Raw genomic sequence first — 27,277 nt, forward strand, 5'->3', positions numbered from 1 at the left:
CAACGGGAGCGTTGTCAACGATGAGTTATACTGACATGAACTTCCGAACTTCGTTGCTGCCGCGTCCCTCTCGCCTTGAAAGATGTTTGCGAGAGTTTTTCCTCTTTTTTACTTTCTTTCTTTTCTTTCTTTTTCTTTTTCGTTTTTTTCTCCCCCTTTTTTGTTTTTTTTCCTTTTTTAGTTCTCTCTCACTCTCGCAAACATCTTTGAAGGCGAGAGGGACGCGGCAGCAACAAAGTTTGGAAGTTCATGTCAGTATAACTCATCCCCTGATGAAGGGAGGACCCCTCCCGAAACTGTTGGGAAATGAATATATTTATCCTTGTTGACAACGCTCCCGTTGTGCCATATCCCATACCTTCACGAAGACTAACTGGCCCATTGAATTATTACTCCCACTATATATATATATATATATATATATATATATATATATATATATATATATATATATATATATATATATATATATTAAAATAAAGAACTGAGACAGTCAGAACTGTTATTAGGCCTAACCACCGAAAGCAGTGACAACGTCCGGGCCGCGCGTCTCGTGCTTAGTACTGACGATGTGTTTGCCCAGCTGTGCATGACCCACTACTTCTTCATTACATATTTCCCCCTCGCTGAAGACAGAGCCGAGTAGGTGTCGTAAGGTGTCGTGAGGATAAGTGGTTCGTGATAAAGTTTGAGACGATCCACGTGTACGATTTCGCGGCCTCGGCGACGGAGGTCCGGAGTAGGCATGTGGGGTTCGATGAGGTAGTTTACAGCGGAAGTTTTCTCTATGACGCTTTAAGGCCCATGGTACATGCTGACGAACTTTGTAGAGATACCAGGAGCAGCAGTGGGAGGCACCCACAGCCAAACAAGAGAGTTAGGCAAAAACTGCTAGTGAGCATCCCTTGTCGTGACGGAATTTCAGTAGCCCTTGTGCTTGTGTTGTAAGAGTGCGAGCTAATTGCCGACATTCTTCCGCATACCAAGCAGCTTAGGGAACTGGTGTGCCTTCGGATGAGTCGGGTCGGTAGGGGAGAATGGTGTTGATTGGAGATGATGGCTCTCGACCATAGAGTAAAAAGAAGTGAGAAAAGCCTGTCGTCACTTTAGGTGCCATGTTGTAAGCGCACTTTACGTAGGGAACGATAAGATCCCAGTTGGTGTGGTCGGAGGCGACATACACAGAAAGCATGTCGCCAAGAGTGTGGTTGAAACGTTCGGTCAGCCGTTTGTTTGTGGGCGATATGCGCTAGTACAGCAGTGAACCACATCGCATTCAGCAAGAAGTTCTTGAATAACATCCGCGAGAAATGCGCGGCCTCGGTCGCTCAAAAGTTTACGTGGAGCGCCGTGACGCCGAACAAAGCGTTGGAGCAAGAAAGACGCAACGTCACGTGCTGTCGCGGCTGGTAGAGTGGCCATTTCTGCATATCTCGTAAGATGGTCGATCACTACAATAATCCAGCGATTCCCAGCTGATGTATATGGCACAGGACCATAAAGGTCTATTCCAACCCGGTCGAATGGTCGCGCTGGGCATGGCAGCGGCTGCATTGGTGCCGTAGGATGGCTAGGATCGTGCTTGCGGCGTTGGCACTCTGTGCAAGATCGAATGTACTTTTGAACAAATGTGTACATGCAGCGCCAATAAAACCAAAAACGTAGCCTGGCGTAGGTTTTAAACTTACCGGCGTGTGCACACTGCGGATCGGCATGGAAAGCAGCACATATGCTGGCCCGGAGATGCCTGCGTATGATGAGTAGCCATTTGCGGCCGTCAGGGTGGTAGTTGCGGCAAAGTATTCCATCACGGATGGCGAAGTGGAAGGCTTGTCGGTGTAGCGTTCGAGATGGCGTGTGCGCGAGTGTTTCGATAGTTAATCTATCAGAGAGGCAATCCACGAATTTTTGCGCTGCTCTGCAGCCATGTCGATGGGTCCTGATAGTGGACGTAAGTTGTCTTGAATGGAGACACTCGCAATATCACTAGAAACGGGCGAACGCGAAAGAGCATCGGCATCGGCATGCTTTTGGCCTGAGCGATAAATGACGCGGATGTCGTTCTCTTGGAACCGTACAGCCCATCGAACCGAGTGTCCGGAAGGATCCTTGAGAGAGAATAACCAGCAGAGCGCGTGGTAATTGGTAACGACATTGTAAGGGCGGCCGTACAGATATGGCCAGAATTTCATAATGGCCCAGATGATCGCTAGGTATTCTTTCTCAGTTATCGAATAATTTGCTTCTGTTCTTGTAAGAGTGTGGCTCGCGTACGCGACAACATATTCTTGGTAACCAGGCTTTCGTTGGGCGAGTACAGCGCCAATACCGACACCGCTACCATCCATGTGGATTTCTGTGGGAGCGCTTGAATCGAAACGTCGCAGTATGGGTGGTGTTGTAAGTAGTTCACGAAGCTTCGCAAAGGCACTGTCACAGGCTGGAGACCACGTAGATAGATTGTGGTCTCCCTGAAGTAGGTCTGTCAGAGGTGCCATGATCGAGGCGAAATCCCGGAAGAAGCAGCGGAAGTATGAGCAAAGCCCAATGAAACTACGCAGCTCCTTGAGAGACGCAGGCCTCGGGAACTCGCTAACAGCACGTAGCCTAAGGTCAGGGAAAACGCCATCCTTCGACACGACGTGTCCGATAATGGTCAACTTGCGTGCTCCAAAGTTACACTTCAAGTTTATTTGGAGGCCTGCTGCAGAAAGGCAGCGTAGAAACTGTTCCAAGCGACGAAGGTGCGTGGGAAAATCGGGCGAGAATATCACCACATCATCTAAGTTGCCCAAGCACGTGTTTCATTTGAGGTCTCAATGGGTAGTGTTAATCATGCACTCAAACGTTGCTGGCGCATTGCATAGGCCGAATGGCATCACGTCAAATTCGTATAAGCCGTCTGGTGTAACAAAGGCAGTTTTTGGCCTATCATCCGGATTCATGGGCACTTGCCAATACCCAGAGCGTAGATCAAAGGAGGAAAAGAACTCTGCGTCTTGTAAATAGTCAAGGGCGTCATCAATCCGAGGCAAAGGATAAACATCCTTGCGTGTTATTTTGTTTAGGCGACGATAATCTACGCAAAAGCGTTGCGTGCCATCCTTCTTTTTAACTAAAACAACCGGCGGCGCCCAAGGACTACTTGATAGTTGAACGACGCCGCGCTTTAGCATGTCACCTACTTGTTCATCGATGACATGGCGTTCAGTCGATGAAACACGGTGCGGTCACTGCCGTAGTGGTGGGTGATTACCTGTGTTGATCTGGTGGCATACAGTGGATGTCCGACCTAAGGTAGCGCTGTTACTGTCAAAAGATGACCGAAGCTTGTCAAGGAGGTTCAAAAGCTCACACCTCTGTTGTGGGTTTAGGCCTTCGTCGATGACACTGTTGAAAATGTCGGCAGTTGAAGGGTCATTTCCGGAACTACAGGAGAGGGCGCTGACTTCCGATGATCCATCAGAAACGTCAAGTGTAGCGATGGTTTTGAATTATTCGATTGAGCCGATACATTCGTCCCGAAGGAGCGTAATCGTGAATGGGAACGGATTCCCCACAGGCACGTTGGTCGCACCACCTTGAAGAGTAACAAGAGCAATTGGGAGCGATGACAGGTGGCGATGAACGAAAGCAGCGGGAGGTATGAAGAATACGGTAGCGTCGACAACGGCGGAACACGACACAGGTGCGAAGACAGTAGCGCGCGGAGGGATCTGGGTGTCGTCACTAATGACCAACTTCGCGAACGAAGGGCGATCGTCCGCAAGTAGATCATCACCAAGGGGACAAAAGACGACTTCGCCACGGGCGCAATGAACGACGGAAAAGCTAACAAAAAGACGAAAAGCTAATGATGTCAGCGGAATGCGAAGAGACGCCCGCGTACCTTCCAGAGTTGAACCAGTTTGAAGTCATCCCAGCAGATTCTATGCAGCCAGATCTCCCACCGTGGCGCGTCTCGCTTCCAAACGCAATTCAAAAGTAGCTTGCTGGCACTTGAACGTATGCAGTAATCATAGGTGCACGAAAGCGGAATCGCAAACACATACGGACAAAAAGCACGCAGTAGAAGTACGAAAAAGAGGCACGAGACACACTGCACACTTCCGAAGTTCGTAGCGTTAGGCACTGTTATGGCATTCGAGCCTCCAGCCCAAAAGAAACAAAAAATAAGCAAAAGAAAACGCGTACGAGGCCATGTGATGATGTTCATCCAATGGGAGCACCAAGCATCGCCGGAAAGTGCAGGAGAGGAGGACAGAAGAAATGACAATGAATGCCGTTACATTTATTTTATTCGGGGGCTTTATTAGGCCACGTGATCCCGTGGTCTACCCACTTTGCTCACGTCTATACCTGTTGTCTGTAACAACTCTGAAGAAGTGATTCGTACTCTTCTTTCCGGATTTTTTGCGACTGCAACTCACTGCCTAGCGGCCGCGCCAGGAAACGGGGCTAACGGGGTCAACCATATAGTTTCATACAATGGGGTCAACCTTCAGAAGAGATAAGCTATCACGTTGCGCGCGTTGACAAGCGGGCGCATAGTTCCGAAGTTTCCACCATGCCACCGCTCTTGAGCCCGAAAACAAGGAAACCGAAGTCCAAAGAACATTGATGTGTGCCTCAATTCGTAAAATCGCAGTGGAAAGGTGGTAACATATGGTTCCATCACTTGGTGGCGCCTATAGGAAACCAAAGGTACGCATGGTGGCACTGCGACTCTGGACAGGCAGCACCCTTTTTGGTAGAAGAGTAGAAATCGGGGATGTATATCACACGCTTTTCCTTCCCTCCTATGCGCTGCCGCTCACTTACGTGCTCGTGCAAAAAACGTGAGGAGCGTTTGAGTCGTCTCACAATGTACCGCATGCAGTGCGGCTTCATAAAGTTCTCTGAGCTGGAAAAGCACTTCCGAGAAGCGAATCTAACAAAAGAAGTAAGGCTCGTTAGTCAAGTTTATGATGTGGAGCAGACGACGGAAGACGAGGACACTCGGGTCACTGCGAAATGCATTTCTCGGGACCTCCATGATAATACCGTGTACGACGTATGACTCGAGGTAAGTCTCATTCTGCCGACATGAAGCCGCATACTCTATCGATGTGCTGTGTTGAAGTTTATGGAAACCATATAACTGTTGTTTTAATGTGGTATCTACAAGTAGCAGCCGTGTGCTGTCATGTGCAAAGAGTTTGCGGCGGGCTAAAAAAGAAATAAAAACTAAAGTTATACGGTCATGGCAATAAAGTGTATGAAAAGTTTTATAGCCATGTCCTCCGTGCCATGGGCGCATGACCTGCTGACGTCGACGCGAACCAGCAAGCTGAAGTTTAACCACAGCGAGTTAAGTGGAAAAGCTTGCCTCGTTTTTTGTTTTTTTTTTTCGGCTCTCGTGTCATGCTTGTTCTATCTTTCGCGAACTCGGCTGTGTTCGCCGGCTGTGACATGCTAGGTAACTGATACAGCTTTACACGTGTAGAGCGTTCCTTGGTGTTGCCTGCACTGTTGTGGCAGCCCACAACAGAACAATACTTCGGACCTTGCCGACGCTTCTGCGGGGCCGCTTATTCCATCGCGGAAAGGCAACTTTGCACAGTGATCGAGCGTCTCGTTTCAGCGCGCCATGCTGAAGGCACGGTGCCCGCACCGACTGCAGAACGCGTTGCACGCCTGTCGCACGCGCTCCTGTTTCGGCGAAGCACATTGGCTCGCCTGCGACCTCTCCCGCGTCTCTCCTCAAGTTTTCTGGAGCTCACCGCCAGGGCCAGGCGCAGCGTGGTCGCCACTCCGCAAACTTGAGCTTCGGTTCCCTCTAGATGGTTTCGGTGTATATAAACAAACTGGCTCGTGCCGATTGGTCTAACCCAAAAGACTTCCTGTGCATTACTTCCAGTAATGCTTTTTTCAATGGTCCCGGCGGTGTTTTCGTGGTGTGTTTGAGTTTGTTGCTCTCTATTATTTCTGGCGCATTCTTAAAGGGCTCCCTAAAACTTTTCACGCCTTCATAGTTTTACATGTTTTTCTCACTGGTTGCGTACACTAACACCTTAAGAGATAAGTGCCGCCAGAACGGCAGCCTACCTTATTCAGCCTTCCTAGTCAAAATATCTTCAGTCTTTGCGAGATTACACAAAATAGTGCGACTAAAAACTACAAATATTCGTAATTAACGTTACATTAAAAACTGATCTCAAAATTATTTTAGCTTTTACTAAATATTAATCATAAATTCAGAATCCATGATCCGCCCAACTCATGGCCGATCCCCCAAAGTGGGTAGTTGCCAATGATCCAAGGAGCATTATCATCATCATTAACTAAAGTGAGTTGTCTCGTATTTAACTGCTGCTGTTTCTGCATTGGGACCTTTGTGGAGGCGCTAGGTAAAGGTTCGGTACATCTGACAACAGCACCGAATCTAGCCCAGAAAGACCTCCGCGCATCAACACCCCCTTTCACCGCAGCAGCCACCACCTGTTAGGCCTCAGCTCGGAGTTCGGTCCATTGCCGGAAAGCGTGACCGTGCCAAAAAGCATGACGGCGCCTTGATGCACTGGCCCCAATATGTCCATAACAAGGACGACACAGATGACTTTTTATCCCTCGACTTCTGCTTGACGCACATGACTGGCTCGAGGAATTTGAGCACACAGCGAATGTTAACTGGCGGAACACCACGAAGAAATCGGGCGACGGGTATTTTCCGCTTCAAGACGGAGCCCAAACATGGTTTAAGAATCGCGTGTGCTCGTCTTGGGACGAGTTCCAGCAGAAATTCTTCGATACGTTCGCGAGCACCGAAAGACAAGAAATTGCACAGCGTTTCCTCGAGTCACAGATTCAGAAACCAAATGGATCCGTTACTATGTTTTTTTGAGGACATAGCGCGGCTGTTTCTTCGAGCAGATCCCAACATGCCCGAAGCCAAAAGGGTTAGCCACCTCATGCAGGGCTTCAAGTAGCAGTTGATCACTGGTCTCGTACAAAACCCGCCCACAAGTGTTGACGAATTCTCCAAGGAGGCGACATCCATCGAACGCGCACGGCATCTACGCTACCGGCAGCATGACCACCCAACTGACAGTGCAGCAATCAGCGCGGCAGCCATGACCACAGCAACGACACTCGACGTAGGTTTTTGCGCCAACTGATACAAGAAATCTTACAAGAAGAGGTCAAGAAGCTCGGCGCCAAACGGAATGACTGCGCAATTGCCTCAGTAACAGAAGTTGTGCGCCAGGAAATTAGGCAAGCGCTCTCGCTTCCTGAGCCGAACACGAGCACTCCCCGGACAAGCTGTGCAGACATAGTCCGCCGACAGCCAGCGAACGTGCCGACACCGCACCAGTACACTCTAAGGCAAAATTGCCCGAAAAAGGAGTAACGAAGATAAATAGGCGTGCGCGATGGACGGATAGACCGTTGGGGAGCAACCACAGAGGGAAGCATGCCGTGCGAAACCACTTAGTCTCCAAACACGCTCCAAAGGGATGAACCGTCCAGGGATTGCAGGCAGCGCAAAAAGAGTTACCAAGGTGACTAGCTGTCCTGTTCCTCCTCTGGTGGCTAAGTCTTTCCCAGTATTTTGCTGGCGACGGTTCGCGTTCCGTCGCGCTCGGAGTGCTTGACCATGGCCGCCTGGATTCGACGATCTAGGAATTACGACTTGGTGCTTGTGTGTACGCTTGGATGAGCGTGGTCTGCTGCTTTTTCGTTTCGCTGCACCTATGAAGTATAGACCAAGTCTCGACACGTCACCACGCCGCGCTGTATATCTCTGGCTTCAAGTTGGTCATGACCAACACACGACAGCAACAGTGTGGAAGGCCAATATGGCGGCCGAGCAGATAGCATGCCTATCGGATATATATATATTTCAGTCCGACTCAGGGCAGAAATCAGCACTGGATTCTTAAGCAAGTAGGTTATCATTCTTCATTCTACTCTACTTGTCGCGAGTGCAATACGGATCGCGCTTGCCGGCAACGGGCTCGGTCGTGTTGTATATCGCACGCACGAAATGCATCGCAAAGGTAAGCTTCGGCACCTGCAGTTCGCCTGTGCTTTGCGACCGCCTGGAATCTGGCTGCCATTGCCGTCGGCCTCCCGTACGCACACTCATCGAGTGCTCGCCTGTCTTCGCCACCGCCATGGGCTCCGGGCTGACGATATTGGGCTGAGACCTCGTTGCTGTGTTGGGAGTCGTCGAAAACACGTTGCGGGTTCTTGTAAAGAGCTTGGTTGTAGTATGTCGCGCGCTGTAAGTGCAGCAGCACAGGCTGGCGGCGCTTTCGCTAGCATCGGAACTCACTGAAAATCGGTCGCCATAACAGCTGGCTTTCCCATCAGTCGGTCGCAAGCAGCTTGAAGTTCGCTGGCCGCAGACACTCCATGTGCGGCGCTGCGTTTGGTATCGCCTTCACTTGCTCGAGCTGAACGACGTCGCTCGCATAGGACTCGCCGACTTGTTAGCGGCACGGTTGGTCGTGGAGTTGTGGCTGCGGCCGCCGCTCCTAAGCTGTTGTGTTACAAGGATCTAAATGAGTCATTGACGATGTGTGACATCATGGTGAAATTATTAGCATGTCATATGTCCCTTATGTTTTCATTTCACCTTGCACGTATTTCTCATATGCATTTGTATTCATCATCTGTCACGTGTGACTCAATCTTTTACATACTTATTGTGCAGCCGTGAGCACACACCGTGCTGAAGACTGTGTGCGCTGGCGTCTGCGATGCCTGTCATCCATCTCTTTCGTCAGAGCAGCTTCAGAAAGACTGTGCGAGACTGTTCTCCCAGAAGAAGCACCCACTTACTTGTCGTTCCGACGTCAATCTGTGAGGAGATATTTAGTGCTTGCCACTATGAGCCAACGTCTGGTAATCACGTATACGTGCGCAAATAGGCCAGAATCCAACAGAAATACTACTGGTCAAGACTTACAGCTTAAGTGAAACATTACGTGCGCACGTGCCTTGATTGCCAACGACGAAAATCGCCACCGTTAAAACCAGCCGGACTATTACAAACAATTCAAGCGCCCACGGTACATTTTGCCCGAATCAAAATGGATCTCTTCGGACCATATCTGACTTCCCATGCTGACAACAAGTGAGTAATAGTCGCCACAGACAATCTTACGTGCTACGCGAAAACAAAGGCTTTGTCAAGTGGCACCGCCGTCGAAACCGCACAATTCTTCATAGAAAATATTGTCCTGAGGCACGGTGCTCTGACAATCATAATAACGGATCGATGTACCGCTTTTACGGCCACGCTCCTGAAGACAGTGCTTGAGCTCAGTAGAACAGCCCATCGGAAAACCACTTTTTTATCACCTTCGAACGAACGGCTTATCAGAAGACCTCAACAAGACAATTGCCGCATGTTGAGTATGTACATTGACGTGGATCAAAAGAACTGGGACGGCATTCTACCGTACATCACGTTCAGTTAAAATACAGCGCAGCAAGAAACTACACGAAGAACGCCATTCAGTCTCCTTCATGGCTGTGAAGTGACGACGATGCTTGACGCCATGTTACTGCACGACTGCAATGACATCGATTTGGACGCTGCATCTTTTACCCAACAAGCAGGAGAAGCAAGGCAGCTTGCACGCGTCCGAATCACCTTGTAGCAAAACTACGACGCCCAACGTTATAATCTGCGACACTGAGATGTCGTCTATCAACCCAGCGAGAAAGTGTGGGTATGGAGTCCTATATCCGCCGCCATGCACTCTCTGAAAAGTTGCTGAAGAGGTATTGTGGCCCCTATACTGTTTTACAACGCCTGAGTGACGTTAATTACGTGGTCGTTTCTGACAGCCCCTCGACAACTCGCCAGCAAAAACCAGAAATCGTGCACGTTGTGCGAATGAAGACCTAATGTTCGGACTCATCTACGGCTTTTGTAGAAAAGCGTCGGGACGCTGCTCTCTGGAGGGGGGGGCAAATGCCGCATTGAATATGCAGCACCAAGAAAACAACGAATAGCACGCGCAGCTGGAGAGAAAGAGGGGGTTCTCATTCGATCAGTTTGCCATTGTTGTGGTATAATTAAAGTGAGTTTTCCGGTATTCAACTGCTGCTGTTTCTGCATTGTGACAATATCAATAAACGCCAGGTCGAGGTCTACCACTGGATAAAAATTATTTTGATACAATATGTAAGCTGAACTAATAAAACTTGAATAACTAAAATCAGCGTTAATTCTTTATAAATGTACTGAATTGAGGTCGGGCAATGTTTATGGTACAGAATTTTAAAAGGCATACACGCACTCATACTTCTGAAAAAGTTATTTTGCTTGAAGAAATGGTATATGAGATATTAATTTAGAAGTGTACTAGAGTCTTTGTGGGACGTGGTGCTTTCAGAAAAAAAAAGAGAGGGGTGAAACAAACTGACGATACTAGAGAAGAGGAACGCAAAAAAAGGAAGAGGGGATGCTTGGCAGAACGAGCCATGCAGCGCTCGACGTTTCTGGGGAAAAAAAGGGAGGGGGGAGTAAAGTTAACCCATATGACAGCCAAGCTCAACATTTTAAGACGGAGGAGACCTTGTAGTGAAAGAAAGAGAAAAAGGAGAAGACGCCCTTTCGAAAAAAAAAACTAGCGGTATTTTCTGTGTTGGTCATGGGAGAGATTACTACCCTTGCTGCGGAATTTTTTTCTCATTCTCTTCCAGTCATGCTGCCGTTACTGTGGCTGCAGCTTTTTTTTTTTGTGGAAAACCGGAGTGTTCATAGTGCTGAGACGTAGTTCTGACCTGGGAAATGCCAAGACATTGGCTTGTGAACAGAAGAGGGGAAAAGAAAATTTCTGGAGTGGTTCTTAAGAAAGAGAAAGGAAGAGAAAAGTGAGCCCCGTTATTGTCTGCTTCAGTGAGCGACACCGCCACAGGGCTCACAAGAGATGGGGGTGAGGAGGGATAAAAAGGGTAGAAGTAAAGGTGTGGAAAAGAGGAAGAAGAAGCAACAACAAACTGAGGGGATAGGAGAGACAGGAAAGATGGAAGCACGGTCACTGGAGTCCGAGTACGGGGTACACTTGCGAGAGATGTTGTCGGCGTCTGTAGATGGCGTAGAGTAGGTCAGAGTAGGTCAGAGTAGGTCAGAGCTACACTGTCGTCGAAGGTCGTCGGCGACAGGAGGTGGCGTAGGGCGAGCCCAGTCGGCCAGAGCTACGATGACGCTGAAGGTCGCGAGCGAGCGCGCGGGCGCACAACCGGTCGGCACGGAATCCAGCGAGCGACAAAAAAAAAAAAAGAAAATTTCTTCAAGCCTGGAATGCTCATCGTGATGCTTCCACGTGCATCACCTTCTGGGGCCCCCTAACGTGTGCACGGACCTTTCAGGCGAGTAAACTGGTCGGCCTTCCCTTATATCTGTGAAAATCAGTTGGCTTAGGTGGCGTAATGTTTGTGCCTTTTATTGCTTATTTATTTTGTTATGTTGTAGTGAGATTTTCCTTAGTATGAGCTTGAAGCTATTCGTCTAGAATAAATACATGCTCATACAATAAACACTTTCAAAATGTTCGCAACGACAAGTACCAACAGAGAGCGGGCAGTGCAAATTAAAAAATAAAACAATGCCAACATATCTCGAAAATTATTTTGGAAAGGAGATGAAGCTAGGTTTTCTTTAAAAACAGGCCGCAACCATGCAAACTGTAAGGGCCCACTTTGCTAGAAGTATGACGATAAGCACGCACTAAAATGCGACTGTAATAATCAAAATTATTATTTGATAAAATTAGGAAATCTTCGGGAGGGGTATTGCTTATGCCGTCTACAAGAGTACCGAAGTAAGATAGTTTGGAGAGTTCTAGTTTAGCATATGCATCGCCCGAGAGGGAGCCCGGCTGCGCATGCGCTGTACGTAGGAGAGACTCGATGATTAGTGCACGCGAGAGATGCGCGCATGAGATCTCGGCTCTCACGTTGCGCACGCTACAGCCGCTGAGTACTTTAGCATTGGCTCTCGCGAGATCTTGAACAGCCGAAACAAAAACTGAAAAGATGGCTGCGATCGACAACACTACGGTGGTCATGGCAGCGAACGAAGTCCGCGTGAATTTCGATGCATTTGGAACCTAAATAAGTAACCTGAAGCCAACAAGTGAACAGGTGCAGTGAATTGGGATCTCTGCTAAGTTGGATTCAGACGATTTGACAACGTCATTTACGAAGAAGCAGGAACGGGATGGTGACGGGAAGCATCGCGACGGCTTTGTGGGTTGTGTACGGGGTGTTGTGTGTGTGGTCCCTTTGAATTGGGGTGGGTGCTGCGTGTGTCTGTACAAAATATGCCTGAATGATCGCCTGCAAAAGCGTTCCAAGTGTTAGAAAGTGAAGGTTTGTCCTGGTCACGCATTCAGCGTGCATGGAGATGTGCGTACGTGTTCTACGAAGGTCAGGTGTTTTTCTCGCACACGGTGCTCTCATGATTGTGAAAGCATTTTTTAAGGCACGTGAAGAATGACACGTGAAGACGCTGCCGCCAATGTGGGCATTTGTGTATTTGTCGTTGAGCAACCACAGTTTTTTTTGTTTTTTTTTTGTCTCGTGATCTTAGAACGTCTGTAGCAAACAATAAATGTTACATTGGGAGTAAGCGATCGTCTTCATCATCCATTTCCTTTATGTTGCTAGTTGACCTATCGCCTCAACTCCCCAAACCAACACTCGTCCTTGAAAATTATGTATTGTCCCATGCCTTGACTTGTGTGCTGCGTCGACGAATATCGGTTACTACAACTTCTTGCCTCTCCACGAGATGGCGGGAAGCAACACTCCAATTCAGGCCTGTTTACGCTCAGGCGCAGCACACGTTCCAGATGTTGCGCACGGTAAACTAATAATGTAAGACTATAGTGTACTAGAATATGGGGTTGTCTGTTCAGGAAGGAGCGATGGCTGACGCAGTTGGTATCGACAGCTGCGAGATGGCGCCACCTTAGTATGAGCTGTCACCTCACGCTTTGCTTTTTAAGCACTTCTGTGCTTTGATATTAGTAATAGCAGGGCTTTCACGTCCCAAAACCACCATACGATTATGAGAGACGCCGTAGAGGAGTGCTCCGCAAACTCGACCACCTCGGGTGCTTTAACGTGCTCCTAAATCTAGGTAAACGCACCTCAGTATTTGCGCCTCCACCTAAAATGCAGCCGCCGCGGCCGGGATTCGATCCCGTGATATGCATTTGCATACCTAATTGCTGACACGTAAATAACTGCTGATACGCATACGTAATTGCTTTCTAATGAGTTTGTTTGTACTGCATTCAAAACAAAACTTCGAAGCCCCAACACTCGGTTTAAATGCAGGTATTAACAAACGACCGCGCAACAGTCATCCCTGGGGAAACTGCCTATAGTTTTTAAAGCTTGGTTTGGGAACGAATAAAAAATTAGGAAGATTGAGGTATCAAAGGAGCATCTGTAAACCCGAAAGTTTCTTGTTATATTACTGGTATATCGAGTCGTATTCTGCACAGTGCGACAGCTTCGACTTTCTTTGTTACGCGGGCGGCACCGTTCTTGTCGATAGTTGCATGATGCAATTTTAATTATGTTGCTAAGGTAACAAAACTGTCATTTGATTGAGAGGCACGCCATAGCTGAAGACTTGGGATTAATTTTGACAATCTTGGGTCATTAAACGATTACGCGCCCGCCGAAATACTGCTGCTGTGGCCGGGGTATTGCACATCACTTGGCACCACTGTCAGACCGTAAGAAGAAGCCCTTTATTTACGAGTGCGCATACTGCAGTGAGCAGTAACACCGATTAAATTCGCCGCAATTCTGTGGAACTATCAGTTCAAGATCACTTCATCTCGTTGGCATGAATACTGACTGATTTTCACGTGCAGCTTTTTTTTTCGTTTTGCCTCTCCAGACGGGTTGATACCCTTCACAAAAAAATGAAGTCGTGACAGCACGTAAATTACCACTATCTTTGACATGAGATGCGGTGCGATCGAGCACATATAAATTGAAGGTAAACAAAGCTTGAGTAAGCGTTCCAGCGAAGCTGCAGTCTCTGTAGTGTTCGCCACCTCGGGTTCGTAGTCAGCAGGAAGGTCCATTGATGAACCTTAATTAGTGGCCTGACCGTCAACACAGGGTGCTGCAGTTTTCTTGGAGATGGTAGATTTGACCGCCGATTTCTTCCGCCTTCTCGGAGGTCTTGCATGCGGCGCTTTCGTCGATAAGTAGCTTGGAGCGTTAGGCAGTAACATCGGCGCGGCGCCCGACGTTAGCTCTGGTCTCCTATATATGTGGTACGCTAACTTCTTCGCCGTTTATAACGTGCTCTTAGTCTCCGAGAACGCATGAAAGCTCGTAGTGTAGCTCATATACAGAGCAGCTTTCGTTCAAGGTCCCATCCTTTCGATGTAAATTTTGTTCCCAACCCTTCCTCCGTGCTTCGTCTTTGGGTGCAGCGAAAAGTGACGATTGCTCACCTTTTGTTCCAAAGGTATACCCTGTTTCGCACCTAGGTGCAAAGCAGGGTCGTTGCCGCCGATGACTCGGCATCACTTCACTCTCACGTGGCCAGCAAAAACATTGCCAGAAAAACTTTCGTTAAGTGGGCGCGAACACAAGCAACAGGTCACCGAACAGCACCCGAGAAGGCAGAGCGGCGCGAAGCTGACAATCCTGCCAGCCCATGCTACGGCAGCGCCGTCTTGAGAACCGGTTTTTTCGTCCACGTGCGCCGCTTCACGCGATGCATGGCGAGAGAGCTTGCCTGAACACACTACCCCATATTCTAATACACTGTAGTAGGACGCAGCCTTAAACGTAGCGTATGTAGCCCGCAACCCGTTGCGCACGTACAGCCTTGCATACAATAAACTTAAATCCGTACGCGGACCCCATGCAATGGACAGTTATCGCTTTGATAATAGAGGAGCTGACGGGGACGCCTTTTGATGCCCGGAATGACTGCAGTCAGACCATAGAGAAAGAAGAAGACAAGAGCGGACACTCCGCGAAACCTGGCCTCAGGAAGTGCGTCACGACTACGTAACGAACTAGTGCTCTCACCAAACGTCAGAGGGCGCAAGCGCAAAAAAAACAGTTATAATCAATGCAACAGAATTGTTTTTACAAAATAATAATTATACGCCCAAATTTGGTATGTTCTTTATACATAAAAACAATTTATTCAACACACCTTACGCGATTATTTTTCTTCAGCCGTACTGTCATAAACACCATCTACCCAGCGACAAGCCCATGCATGACTGACAGCGAGAAGCTTTCGTCGCTTTCGTCAACGTCGGCTGCGTCAGCGTTTTCGTGCGTGAGATAACAGGTGAGGCACGTTTTCAAGCGAAGCTTGTTGAATGACATGTTGTTGGTCTTGTTGGGTCATTTTTTCAGAAAACGGTTACACTTGCGCGAATAAGACACCATGCAACAAACATAGAAAGATGCACACACACACGTTGCGCTTCGAGTGTGCGAGTTTGTTTCTTACGTGGCGTCTCATTCACGCAGTTGTAACCTTTTTCTGAAGCTTGTAAGGACTGGGAGGTTCGCTAAAAAGAAAGTTTGTGGCTCTATGTGGCGGCTAGATGGGAACATTGTGCAACGTATGCAGTATCGCAAAGGCGGCACGGCGTCAAGCCGAGGCGACGCGTGCTGCGTCTGCCACGGACGCGAGCGCCTGTGCGCTGAGCGTAGCTGGGCAGCTAGGTCATAGGCTCGGTGCAAAATATTGAGAAGCATTCGCTGGGCCTCGCATGCATTCGCTGGGCCTCGCATGCTTCACGACGCGTTTCCCGAAGGCTCGGAACACGAATAATTCTTGGTGTGCCGGAGGCAAATCTGGACTAGCCAAGTGGCCATCATCTTCGTTTTTTCGCTAGCCTTGTGCCACTAGTGCAAGCTGCTCACAAATTTTTTTGACGTTTCCAATATAATTTTACCGCATAAATTTCAACTACGATTTTTCTTCCCAAGGTACTGCTGATGCTGCGTACGTACGAAGGTGTTCTAAAGTTCCCAGGCCGCGATACCATTGCATTACAAGGGATAGCGGCCTGGAAACTTCTGAAGATCTTTGTACGTGGTCTTGACGTATATCTTTGCAAGTCAGAGTTTTATGGGTCAGAGATGTATCACTGGTTTTGTATTGTGCATCGATTAGCTAATCATTCAAAGGGGTTTGCTGGTACACTTATGACATGCACATATCTTTTTCGTAATTTGACAGCGAAGCATCCACTTACTAACATTTTCAGACCGCGCTGACGCCATGCCGTCCGACGGTCCAAGCTACGGCAGCTACTGCTGTGTATCGTGGTGCTTCAACAATGGTAGAACCCACAAGAAGCCTGGGACGAGTTTCTTCCGCATACCACGGGACGGCAGGTGTGTTAAAGCTTTTGTATGGTTTGCATGTCTTTAGGCTTACTGTTCGTACTTGCTCAGTGAGGGTAACAATAAAAAATCACTATTCAAGCACTTCCCCTTTCAGCTGATAGTTCATTGCCAATGCAGGATGAAAGCATGGATAAAGTATGCTGGACGCGATGATCTCCTTAGTAAGCTGGCCAGCCTATTGTACGCAACGTACAGGGTTTGTAGCGACCATTTTACTGCTCAAAGTTTCATGGACCCTGGGCACACAAGGCTTACAAGAATGGTTGTTCCCAGTGTGCAACCAGCTGCACCATGTAAGTGATTGACTGAAACTCAAATATGTGCAATAGCAGCCACTTGTATTGAATCAGTGGCGACAGTTAACCGTGAAGATCTTTGTAGCCGATGGAGAAGCCTCACTATAGAAGTAACACTTGGAAAGTCTTAAATTTTGTGAATTGTGGGCTATTACCTTCCTAACAGCAGCTTTACATTTCTGTCGTTTTTTGATGCTCTTGACCTGCGCAACTTGTTTTAAAAGACTTTAAAGGGCTATTTCACGTTATCTTCAAGCCTGAGTGCACATGTACGTATACCTTTCACCAGTGAAAGCTGCCACTGTTGATAAATCCAAAAATCACAAATTACTTGTTTCCTAGTTGGTGCCTTCTCTTTTCTTCCACGTTCGACCAATTTATGCGTTTGAAAGAGCTGTTTAAGTTTCCCCATGCTACAAGCTTTGTAACTTGTACCAACTGCACATATATGCAGGTTCTCTGAGCGTCGCTTCAAGTAGTGACTGTGACATGGCTGCAGAAGCTGCACTGCAAGGTGCGGATGAGCTTCAGTTTGTGTTATTTTAAGCCTCTTACTGATACATTGTCGTAATTTCATTTCTTCAGGACCTGCGGTAGAGGCTTCAAAAAGCGGCTCCCACACATTGAGGTGCCCCGATGAACAGGGTGCGTTCAGTGTCGCGATTTCTTTTTTTTTACCGAAATTGACTGTTGACCAAACCTCTGCACGTGGCAGCTCCCTTGTAGCTGGTGAAAGAATTTCCGCTGACTTCGTCTTGCCGGAGAAAACTTTAACCAGTCATTCAGCTGTCACAAAAGGAACTTGTGTGACCGGTAAGTTGTATGTTCACTTCAACACCAGAGTGGATTGATATTGCCACGTTCCATTTCACAAGTTTTTGTTATCGTTCCGAAACACCACACGATTCTCGGCGCAAACCGCGCCTGCAGGTTTCGAGAAGGTTCCGGACTGTAGTAGATCATTTCGATAAGATCACGCCCACTGTGTGAACGGTACAGATTGTTCTGGAACCTACGCCACCGCCAGCGATAACGCTAGAACATTCGACGGCAAGGGTATAAATGCCGACGCGCTTCGCCGCTTGACAGTTGTTGATCGAAGGCCGACGCTGCGTTCACCGCTATCAGTCCGAGACTGCTATCTGTGCAAGACTGCTGCTGTAATTAGACTTTCCCTTTACCGGGCACAGGTTCGCCCAAATGAACAGTTAAATCCCAACACGAAGTTTTCTGTCTTTGGCCACGTCACGACCCCGTGACATCTGGTGGAGGTGCTGCTTCGTTCATGTACCGGACGCCCCCGTCAAGCCGTGAACCCAGCCCCCTTCGCGGAGAAGACACCGACGCCAACCAAGAGCAGCGAACGAGCCGCCGACAGCAAGGTCTCCCACCGGAGTACGGCCTGCTACAAGACAAGGCGCGGAAGATCAAGACCATGACCTCGACTGCAGCGACAATGACAACCGGAGCGTCCCAGCCCGCGATCGTCATTCATCAACCCAGGGAACCACCAACGTTCCATGGCTCATCGTTTGAAGACCCGGAAACCTGGCTAGAAACATACGACCGTGTGGCCGCCCTCAACCACTGGGAAAACGAAGAAAAGCTCCGTCGTGTGTACTTCTACCTGGAAGACACCGCTAGGACCTGGCTAGAGAATCGAGAGTCCACGCTCCGAACGTGGGATGTCTTTTGCGGCGCATTTTTTCAAACGTTCGCAAGCGTCGCTCGCAAAGAGAGGGCCGCTGCTCTATTCGAGACCCGGGTTCAGCTACCAAATGAAAAGGTTGGAATTTTCACAGAGGAGATGACCCGCCTATTCCGTCACGCTGACCCAGACATGCCTGAGGAAAAGAAAGTTCGTTTCCTCATGCGAGGGGTCAAACAGGAGCTCTTCGCCGGACTAATGAGGAATCCACCGAACACCGTCCAAGAATTTGTATCCGAGGCGACCACCATCGAAAAAACGCTGGACATGCGCACCAGACAGTATAATCGTCGCCTGACTCCAGAATGCGCTGCTGCTCAAGCCAGTGACTCCGACGACCTGCGTGAAACGATCCGATCGATCGTGCGGGAAGAGCTGCGCAAACTGTTGCCTTCGGCGCAGCCTCAAGTAGATTCGATCGCCGACATTGTGCGAGAAGAAGTCCGGCAATCGCTTTGAATTCCCGAAACACCGCCGCCCGAGCCAGAAACTATGAGCTATGCCGCTGCAGTGCGCCACAACGCTCCTCCCCGTCCACGCCAAAACGCCGCCCCGTCACACTTCCGTCGCCAGACGCCACCGCCGCCACCACCCCAACCGACGTCCTACCGTTCCCCAGCGGGCCAGCGCAGTGCACCGAGGAAGACTGACGTCTGGCGCACCCCTGACCATCGCCCGCTCTGCTACCACTGCGGCGAGGCCGGACACACATACCACCGTTGCCAGTACCGACAGATGGGACTGCGTGGCTTCGCCGTCAATGCACCGCGTCCGCAGCCAGGAGATCGGCCACGTGACATCGCCGACTACCTGGCAGGAACTCAACGGACACCACGAAGTCCTTCCCGTTCGCCGTCACCCAGCCGCCGCATGTCACCGCACCCCCGGCAGTACTCTGGCCCAACGTGGGGCCGGTCTCCTAGCCCGTATCCGGGAAACTAAGGGCAGCAACCGATGGAGGTGCGGTTGCTGTGCGACGAACTACCGAAGATCCTCCGACGCCGACGCGACGGAGCTTTTTGAACACAACCCCAACCAGGCAAAGCTCTGAAGGCAAAAGCTCACTTGCCGAAGGTGGCCGGACGACGCAACATGGAAGCAGCGGAACAAGCCGACGCAGCCGTGACCCGACGCCACGCCCTAACTGTAATGCGAGACGGCGAACTAGCGACCTCGACGTTCTTATCGACGGCCACAGTGTGACTGCGCTCGTTCACGCCCACTGTGCGAACGGTACAGATTGTTCTGGAACCTACGCCACCACCAGCGATAACGCTAGAACATTCGACGGCAAGGGTATAAATGCCGACGCGCTTCGCCGCTTGTCAGTTGTTGATCGAAGGCCGACGCTGCGTTCGCCGCTATCAGTCCGAGACTGCTATCTGTGCAAGACTGCTGCTGTAATTAGACTTTCCCTTTACCGGGCACAAGTTCGCCCAAATAAACAGTTAAATCCCAACACGAAGTTTTCTGTCTTTGGCCACGTCACGACCCCATGACAATATAGAGACTTTCGCAGGCCGCTCGCAAGATTGTTCCGACAGCACTGTCCGAGGCACTGAACAAGCTTCACAAAACCCTCCTGAAGACGTCTCCGCCAACAGCTCCACGCCTGAGTGCCCTAGAGAAAATGGTGACTATGCTTTTATTGTAGCTGTTTTTAATGTGCTATTTTATGTTTAGGACATTCTGAGGAAACTATCCCCAAAAGGACACTACGTGTGCACTTACAAAATGTAAGGGTGGGCTCTCAGTGATTTTTATTTTTTTTGTGTGAATTGTCAACATTGTGAATGGTTTGTTTTTAGGTAGTGGAATCGAAAACTTTGCACCACAGAAAGTTGTGCACCTTGGGTCTGAAAGAGCGAGGAAAGTGCTCGTATGGGATTAGTTGTTCTTCGCTTTTACATCCATTTTTTTTGTTTATTGCAGTGCGTTCCTGTGTGCCAGCGACAATGTCTCCATCAATGAAGTACAAGCAAACCATTAAACATCTGCAAGCCAAAGTAGCAGCACAGCGGAAAACTATCAAAAGACTGCGGAGACAGCCTCACCAAGCACCGTCATCGACTTCAAAGGCCCTTGAAGTTATCCGACCGCACGTCACCGAGGAGGTTTTTAAACTTCTTTCTGCACATGTTCGCTTGAGGCCCAAACGCAAGGGCAAGCGGTTTCCCGTGTGGTTCAAGAAAGTTGCTCTTCACTTAAATTTCCGAGGTCCGCGAGCATACTGATTTCTGGCTCCATATTTTTCTTTGCCCTCCCGGCGGTCATTAAGGAGGTGGCTAGCTAATGTAAAGATGACTCCAGGCATAATTCCAGGATTCCTTTCTTCCATTGCAACAAATACTCAAGCTTGGAATGAACGGGACCGAGTGTGCGCTTTAGTTTTCGACGAAATAGCACTCAAAAAGAATTTGTACTATGATGCTGCAAGAGACGTTGTCCAGGGTTTTACAGATGATGGCACTCATCGCACTTCAACCATCGCTGATCGAGCACTGGTTTTTCTTCTTGTTGGCGTTTCGAGAAAGTGGGTTCAACCGGTTGCTTTTACTATAGGGCACACATCAACACCATCATCTGTTATGCATAACTTGCTGGTGTCACTCATTTTGGAGCTTAGGAGCATTAATATTGCAGTGAAAGCAGTCATTTGTGACCAGGGCAGTTCAAATGTAAGTCTCGCTAACCAACTAAGAGTGACTGTAGCAAAGCTTTTTTTTTTGAAGTCAATGGTGAGCGGGTATATTACACTTTTGATGTTCCGCATTTAATTAAAACAACGTGCAATAATGTCACAAGTTATACATTGGGGATGACATCGTTAACTGGTCGCACATTGTAAGCCTTTACCAATCCTCACATGAGTTGCGGCTGCGATTGGCTCCAAAGTTGACTGAACGGCACGTTCATCAGAAACCTTTTTCTAATATGAAGGTCAGCAGAGCAACTCAGGTCCTCAGTGCATCAGTTTCGATTGCTATCACGGCATTGGTGTATGCGAAGGTGCTACCTGCCTCGGCCATCACTACAGCTCAATTTTGTGATCGTATGGACAGGATTTTCGATGCCTTGAACAGCTCGAGTAAAAAAAGAACTTCGCAAAAGCTGCGGCATGCAATCATGAAAAATGATTCAGAGCTGTTTGACTTCCTCCGAGGCCAGCTTCCCTGGATTGCATCATGGCAGTTTGTTGGCAGACGTCAACCACAAACCATCGTAGGTTGGCAAATTACAATTCAGGCAATTTGTCAGCTATGGGACGACCTCTCCAAAAATTACAATTTTGAATACCTGTTAACACGCAGGCTTCAACAGGATCCTCTGGAGAACATATTTGGCCACATTAGGCAAAAACAGGGTTGCAACACCAACCCCAATGTAGCAAAATTTATTTGTGGCCTGAAGCACATCCGCATAAGAAAACTCTTCAAGCTGTCAGAATACGGAAATGTCGAGGATGATGAATGTGACCTCCTCCAGGAACAGCTCTCGCCATTCTCCCTCACCAGTGCGTCTCTTGTGGATAATGAGGAGTGTGCACAGCCACAGCCTGACGACTTTCCCGCTCTAGACGATCTCTCTGAACTTGCGACAAACGTTCACTCCCATATTATCGATGACTCCGCTGCATATTATGTAGCTGGTTTTCTCATCAAACACTTCCTTCGGAATGCATGTGACGGTTGCAGTTGCCCACAGTTACTGAAAGATGACAGTGAGACGCTTAAGGGTACCCAGCAGTATTTCACAATGCTCAAAGCATACCACGTCCCCAGCAAACTTTTTGGAAATCTCACTGTGCCATCAGAAGCAGCTTTTGCATACGTACAACAACTTGAATCTCACTTTCTTGCCATAATTGAGGCCACTGCACATCACCTGAAAGTGTGTGATGTTTTGTATCCCCATCTGTCAAGTGTTGGCGATTTTCATTTCTGCTCTGCTGGGTGTCGCGCGAAGTTTCTGAAAATGTTTTGCCGGGTTCGTTTATGTTGGCATGTGCGTTTTGTGAACCGAAACTTAGATAGGGTTAGGTTTCAGTCTTCAATCTCAGGCATACAGCTTGACAAGTTCAAAGGTTAGCAATTAGCGGCGGGTTTACACTAAAGTATTCGAGTTGAGCCGAATCCTGCAATAGCTTTGTTATGTTATTACTTCGTTACAGCAGACTTCATTATGGTCTTATATGCTTATATTCAGCTCAACGGGACTAGCCACTCCTTCGTTGCATACATTGTTTAGGTTACCCGCTATGAGGAGTAGGGACACTGTGTATTCGCTCGAAGTGATTTGCATAACCTTAAAAAGAATGTTGGGTATCCTGTCTGTATTTTTGTAGCAAATGCGGGCGAACTGTACACTTTACTGTGGCTCGCTTGGTCACTGTGTATGCTTTATCTCTCCAGCTCAAGTAATATATTGATAACAAAACCGCTTGTTGAAATGTCTTCGAGCGGGCAAGGAACACAGTATGAAGTGGGCACGGTTCACGTTATCACGCTTTTCGTATTTTAGCTTCTCATCAACCTCCTCATCACGCCCATCAAAATTTTCAAAAGAATACTCAAACTTGTAGCGTTTGATGGGGCTGCGGACGCTGCCATTTTATTTTTATATAGCTTTTGAGTGATAACGTACGATGTAGAGCCTTTGTGAAAAATAATGAGCCAAAGTGGTTTCCTTCTGCTATTTATTAGCCCTGTAATACCGCTCTCGTAGCACCAATTAAGGTCCACAATTCTGGATAAGTGATGACTACAATCTATTTGAACTCGCAAGCGTCACAGCAACACCCAGACGCAAATCACTTGGGATCTTAAGTTTTTGATGAAGGCGACGCATAACAAAAGCCACAAAACCTGCCAGTGTTGTAGCATAAAGTTTGTCTTTCACGTAGTGAGCAAGCTGCAAAGCCTTACCTTTCTGAGGACAAGCAGGCATCAAGTCTGCTTTTTTTTTCATTTTGGACTAGCTGTTCTTAAGCACAGCCAGCACACGGCACCTTTGCCCTTCTGCTATATTGTGTCGTGTGGTTTCTGTGTGCTCTTTTTTATATGCAATATTTCGGTTAACCCCAGGCGTGATTCGCGACTTCATTGCTGTGTATATGTCACTTCTTCCTTCTTCATTAGCATTGTGCGCTGTGTTTTTGCCATAGATCCTTACTTACCCACTGGCCCGGTGTGTCATACTTCACCAGCTTCTCGGCTTCTGCCAACTCTAGCGATGTGTGCGTTGTCTGTGTTCTCTCTGTATTTGTTACAATTTATTTGTAAGGCGAGATGCATTTGTTGTCTACCTTTGTCATATTGTGCTTTTTATATTCTCAGACTCTACCTTGCCGTTGAATAAAACATTACGGATACTCTGTTTCTTTGACTGATATATACATTGATCACTCGTTCCAAAAGAAAAACACAAGCGCGATGAATAAAACCGTAGTGAATTATCATTACCTGCATCTCTTTTTATTATAACTTAATCGAAATAAAAATTACGTCACGACCGATTCGCACGAACCACTGAACAAAACAAAACAGGGAATCGCTAAATCAAAACGACCTACAAAAACTATCCATTTGGGCGATGAATAGTGGTCTGAAATCATGAACTTTCGTCATAGCCAAACGTCGGTTATGCAAAGTAATTCAAAATTCGCGCCAGTAAAACCGAAACAGGAAGCGCACGCCACTTGCTCTCACCAACCACTAGGTGTGCTAGGGTCGATTGGGCCGCTGGGGTCTACGGGAGTGTCCACTCTTAACCTTTATTTCTCTATGGTCAGACTAAGCTCCTCCTGAAATTTTGGCTTGGCTCATGTCTTGACTCGTGTCAACTATAATTGGCTATTGCGCTTTATGGCTAGTCACCAGGTGGCGCCAAATGCCACTCCAAGATGAACGTCTTGACGCCTAGGCGCAGTCCATGTGTCCGCGTTCGCGTACGCTAAACCACAGTCCCTTAATACCGTTCTGGTCACGAAACTTCTCCGTCACTCTATGGGAGAGCTTGATATGGTGCCAAGAGCGGCCGCTACGTGGTGCAAGCCGTCCTAGGGGGACCATCGCCCCGCTGCGCCCGGCGGAACGCACTGGCCACGGCGGCATCCCGAAGGCGTTGTGTGGTGGCAGCTCGCGGTTTCTGCATCAGCGAAACGCGAACTTCATGTGCCAGTGCACCGTGCTCAAGGTGAACGGCATGAAAATTTGAATGAACAATGCCTAAGACGTGCTGTGTGACGGGTTACAGCTCCGGATACCGAAGCAACAAAAAAAAGGCGTCGCTCTTCTGTTTCCCAAGTAGCGCCGAACTCCGAGAGAAATGGAAGCGAGCTATACCGCGGTTGGAAGGTGGCGGTTTCAGCTTCGAAAGTAAGAACGTTCGGGTGTGCGAATAGCATTTTGATGCTAGCGACGTTGTGAGAACCGACGAGCACATCGTGAACGGGGTGGCCGTGTCGCTTCAGCGAGAGAGACCGAGGCTTCGCACGAACGCCGTTCCAAGAATTTTTGACGGGCTCCCGGCGTACCTGACAAAGCCGAAACCGCGTTCACGGCCTGCGACTCAGAGGCAACCAGCGAAGAGGTGGCGTGAATTGTCACACCGGAATGCGCAGCAGTGGAATGCCAAAATGTCAACACCGACTCGGCAGGAGAAGCCAGTGACGGTAAGTTCTTGAGCCGGTTTAGTCGCGGCGTTACTTTGTTCCCTCAGTCGCATGACCCTGTGTTAGCGGCTGGTGGCATTGAGGTGCTTCTGAACAGTGTTATTGAATTGTATTACAGATGCAGCAGCCAGTGATAGCGGACACGCAGATCAGGCCTGCCGAACGGAACAGGCAGTGTGTTCGTTTCTTGAAGTGCAGGCGCTAAAGGCGAAGCTTTCGAGTACGCGGCAACGACTCGAATGGTGTCAGAAGCAGCTTGCAAAGATGAGAGTCCTGGCCAACAAAAATGCAAGACTCTTGCAAAACCTGGACAAGCTATCTACCCGCAAGAAGCTTATTTACGATCAGTGCATCATGAAGGCAAACGCGAAATCTCCGAAAGCTGCCAGGTAATCTTCAGTCGCACATAACTGCCACGAAGCTATGAATATAATCGCACATCTTTTTCGTGCCACTGTCTTGTGCATATTTTTTAAGAGCAGTGCACGCTCGCATTGCATGTCAGAGTAATCCTAAATTGCCCGCTTTGCATGATCGCACAATGCAAGCTGTCTGTTGCTCTCGTACTGGAGTAGGGGTGCATGTTAATATTGAAAATGACAAGGCATTTTTAAACGCGGTGGTTGTGTATTGCGGTATGAGGAAAGATGGTGTGATGCATGTCGTGCATCTTCTTTTTTCTACTTGCTGTGGTTATGCACTTGCACTGTTCACTCACCAGCCTCGGTTTACCTTAATGCACAACGAGCCTGCACTCTCTATAGGTACAAAAAAAGCATGGATTTATGACTGCCTGCTACTGAAGATTAAGTCGACAGCGGTCTATACATTCCTTCACGAGAATGAGTACCTTCCCTTGCCCAACCCTCGCACCCTCTACACGTACCTGAGGAGCCTCAAGGCTGACTTTGGTTTTGACAGCAGTCTATTCACCGTTCTCAAAGACAAGCTGCAAGTACTTCCTGAGCGAGAGCGTCGAGGTTTGGAACAATGCACAAACTTACTACTGCATTCTATGACTTCATATCTCATATGTGGTGCATGTCTAATAAGATGTATTTTTTTACAGGTGTCCTGATGTTCGATGAAATTAGCGTAAGAAAGAGTGTGCACATTAGGGAGTCAGACATGGCTCTGCTCGGAAAAGTTAACTTCGCTTAGCACACAAGACCCTCGGACTGTGAGAAAGATGGCGATCACGTCCTGGTCTTTCTCTTCCTACCATTTCTTGGAGGGTAATCGCAGACTGTTGGGATCTTTTGTTCCTCCGGTGCAGCCCCTAGTTCAATAGTAGCGAAGTTGTTGCTCCAGTGCATTGTGCACCTTTCGAACGCTGGCGCTATTGTCGATGCTGTTACATGCGATAATTCAACACCAAATCGTTCAGGCTTGGGTTAGTATCTGGGGACACGAGTTAAATTTGTCAAATTAAGAATTGAACACTACTAACTGCATTGATGTGTTCTTTTCAGGGATAAACAGTGACCAGAAACAGCTGCAAACTTCATTCCAGCATCCATGTCACCCTTCACGGACAGTGCATGCACTAATTGGTCCACCGCATGTCTTCAAATGCATAAGGAACAATCTTCAGAAGGTTGGAAAGTTTCTGGTAAGCAGTAATTCATATCTACGTCAGGTTACTCCCTTTGCGAGGAGTGGCTTCCCCTTTTTATCGCAGCTACCGGAAGGACATGAGGTCTATCACTTTCTCTACTCTGGCCTGCTGGAGTACGAGGAGCAACAGGCTGGCCTTCGGGCAGTCCCGAGCTCACAAGGGCTCACATCTTCCCGAACGCCTTCCAGAAGATGAGTGTCCGGCTTGCTGTTCAGGCGAGTAACCACTCCTAGTAATTAGTAAGGCTACTTACAGGCGAACTAATGACACAAAACTTTGCTGATGATTTGTCAAAAAAGACAAATTTCAATGCAAGCTCTTTCGTTCAACAACAGTGTGCCATCATTTTCAGCTTTTCATGGAAGCACGGCGTCTGCAATGGAGTTTTACAGCAAGCAAGAAGGCTGCCAAAAGCTACATAACTCCGCAGGTACATACGACTTCACGAAGCAGATGAACGATCTATTTGACTGCCTCAACTCAAGAAGACCACAGGACGTGCAATACAACGAAGCCGAGCACATCGCGGTGAGCTAGTAAATCACACCCAAATATGTTTTTCTTTT

At 48.3% G+C, this 27,277-nt stretch overlaps 2 protein-coding genes across 7 annotated transcripts in view; one reads left to right on the plus strand and one right to left on the minus strand.

The window, feature by feature from the left end:
* LOC119160815 (endoplasmic reticulum transmembrane helix translocase) overlaps positions 1 to 27,277 on the minus strand; it is a 520,848-nt gene that overhangs the window by 409,264 nt on the left and 84,307 nt on the right. The gene's annotated exons all lie outside the window — the stretch shown is intronic.
* Positions 544 to 27,277, plus strand: part of LOC119161673 (uncharacterized) — a 28,174-nt gene continuing 1,440 nt past the window's right edge. The window contains exons 1-6 of one of the 4 annotated variants that reach the window (XM_075880799.1): positions 544 to 15,343; positions 16,275 to 16,404; positions 16,534 to 16,709; positions 17,167 to 17,226; positions 17,298 to 20,053; positions 20,353 to 27,239. In XM_075880799.1, the coding sequence (XP_075736914.1) occupies positions 16,289 to 16,404; positions 16,534 to 16,709; positions 17,167 to 17,226; positions 17,298 to 17,563 (618 nt within the window). In that variant the 5' untranslated portion in view covers positions 544 to 15,343; positions 16,275 to 16,288 and the 3' untranslated portion in view covers positions 17,564 to 20,053; positions 20,353 to 27,239. Of the gene's footprint in view, positions 15,344 to 15,781; positions 20,054 to 20,352; positions 27,240 to 27,277 lie in introns of those variants that run through there. The other 3 variants (XM_075880798.1, XM_075880800.1, XM_075880796.1) reach the window with 3 other exon arrangements.

This window comes from Rhipicephalus microplus, chromosome X, assembly GCF_043290135.1.
Source record: "Rhipicephalus microplus isolate Deutch F79 chromosome X, USDA_Rmic, whole genome shotgun sequence".
NCBI classification, from domain to species: domain Eukaryota; kingdom Metazoa; phylum Arthropoda; class Arachnida; order Ixodida; family Ixodidae; genus Rhipicephalus; species Rhipicephalus microplus.